We start from the raw sequence: 1,845 nt of genomic DNA on the forward strand, positions 1-1,845 counted from the left end.
CAAGTGGTAGAGTGCTAGCCTTGAGCTGAAGAGCTGAGGGACAGCACCCAGGCCCAGAGTTCAGGCCCCACAACCGGACCCCCCAAAAAAAAAGAAAAAGAAAAAAAAAGAAAAGACGAGTAACCCAGAAAAAATGGGAGAGAGTAAAGACAGAATACTCATAAAAAGCCTCATAATTGCCAGGCAGCATTGGCTCACGCCTATAATCCTCACTACTCAGGAGGCTGAGATCTGAGGATCACAGTTCAAAGCCAACCAAGGCAGGAAAGTTTGAGACACTTATCTCCAATAAACCACTAGAAAATCAGAAGTGGCACTTTGGCTCAAGTGGAAGAGCGCAGGGACAGCGCCCAGGCCCAGAGTTTAAGCCCCACAACCTATTAAAAAAAAAAAAAACCCATAATTTGAATGTCAACTCAAAGTATGAGACACATTTTTCTTTGCGTGGTTTTACAAATATATCAATGATTTTAAGTATTTCACTATACTGAGATAATGACCGGTGACCATGAGCTCCTTACTGGTGCCAAAGTACTAAGCATATGTGTTAGATATTTTATTATTATTATTTTTTGTTGTTGTTACTGGTTGTGAGGCTTGAACTCTGGACCTGGGCCTTGTCCCTCAGCTCTTCAGCTCAAGGCCAGTGCTCCAGCACTTGAGCCTCCACTTCCGGTTTTCTGGTGGTTAATTGGAGATGAGAGTCTCACAGACTTTCCTGCCCAGACTGGCTTTGAACCGTGATTCTCAGATCTCAGCCTCCTGAGTAGCTAAGATTACAGGTGTGAGACACCAGTGCCTGGCTTTTTAGATATTTTAAATGACTCTTATTCATATTCTCTCTCTTTCTCTCTGTGTCTCTCTTTCTGTCTCTGTCTCTCTGTCTCTTGTCTCTCTCTCTCTCTCTCTCTCTTTCTCTCAGTGCCAGTCCTGGGGCTTAACCTCTGAGTCTAGATGCTGCCCTTGAGCTTCTTTTGCTCTACCACTTGAGTCACAGCTTCACTTTGTTTTTTTTTTGTGTGTGTGAGTAATTAGAGATAAGAATCTCAAGGACTTTTCTTCCTGGACTGGCTTCAAATGTCAATCCTCACATCTTAGCCTCCTAGGCATGAGCCATCTGTGCCCAACTTTTTGTTTTCTTCCTTTTTTTAATGGCCAGTATTGGGGCTTGAAAACAGGAGCCTAGCAATTGCTGTTCACTTGGCTGTAACTCAACCTGAGTTACACATCCTGTCCAGCTTTTTTTCTGGTTTACTGGAAATGGTGTCTTGAATACTTTTCTGCCTAAGTTGGCATCCAAACATGATTCTCCAGGTTTCAGCCTTCTGAGTGGCGAGGATTACAGGCATATGGGACAAATGACTGTCTTTTTTTTTCCCTTGGTAAAAGATGTCATAAAATAAACTCATTTTCCTTACAGAAAACCCTGGAGAGTTAACCAGAAGCCCTGAGATGGATAAACTCAAGTCAGTAACAAAATGCTATGCTTATATAGAGACATCCTCCAACCCTGCAGATATTGACAAGATGACAAATGGAGAAACATCATCCTACTGGCAGTCAGATGGTAGTGCACGTTCACACTGGATTCGGTGGGTGGTACAATATGTTTTATTCTCTCTCTCTTTTTTTTGTTTTGTGGGTGGTGGTGCCTGAACTCTGGGCCTGGGCGCTGTCCCTCAGCTCTTCAGCTCAAGGCGAGCGCTCTACCACTTGAGCTACAGTGCCACTTCCGGTTTTTCTGGTGGTTATTGGAGATAGGAGTCTCACGGTCTCTCCTGCCCGGGCTGGCTTTGAACCGTGATCCTCAGATCGCAGCCTCCTGAGTAGCTAGGATTACAGGCG

The 1,845-nt window shown here is 44.3% G+C and overlaps 1 protein-coding gene across 1 annotated transcript in view; it reads left to right on the top strand.

Annotated features, from left to right (window-relative positions):
- The window catches only part of Zzef1 (zinc finger, ZZ-type with EF-hand domain 1), a gene marked incomplete at its 5' end in the record, with an annotated part of 158,010 nt that overhangs the window by 28,655 nt on the left and 127,510 nt on the right, over window positions 1–1,845 (top strand). Inside the window, 1 exon segment of the mRNA XM_013013155.1 lies at window positions 1,421–1,592. Within this exon segment, the coding sequence (XP_012868609.1) occupies window positions 1,421–1,592 (172 nt within the window).

Source organism: Dipodomys ordii, unplaced genomic scaffold (genome assembly GCF_000151885.1).
Source record: "Dipodomys ordii isolate 6190 unplaced genomic scaffold, Dord_2.0 Scaffold19, whole genome shotgun sequence".
In the NCBI taxonomy this organism is placed as follows: domain Eukaryota; kingdom Metazoa; phylum Chordata; class Mammalia; order Rodentia; family Heteromyidae; genus Dipodomys; species Dipodomys ordii.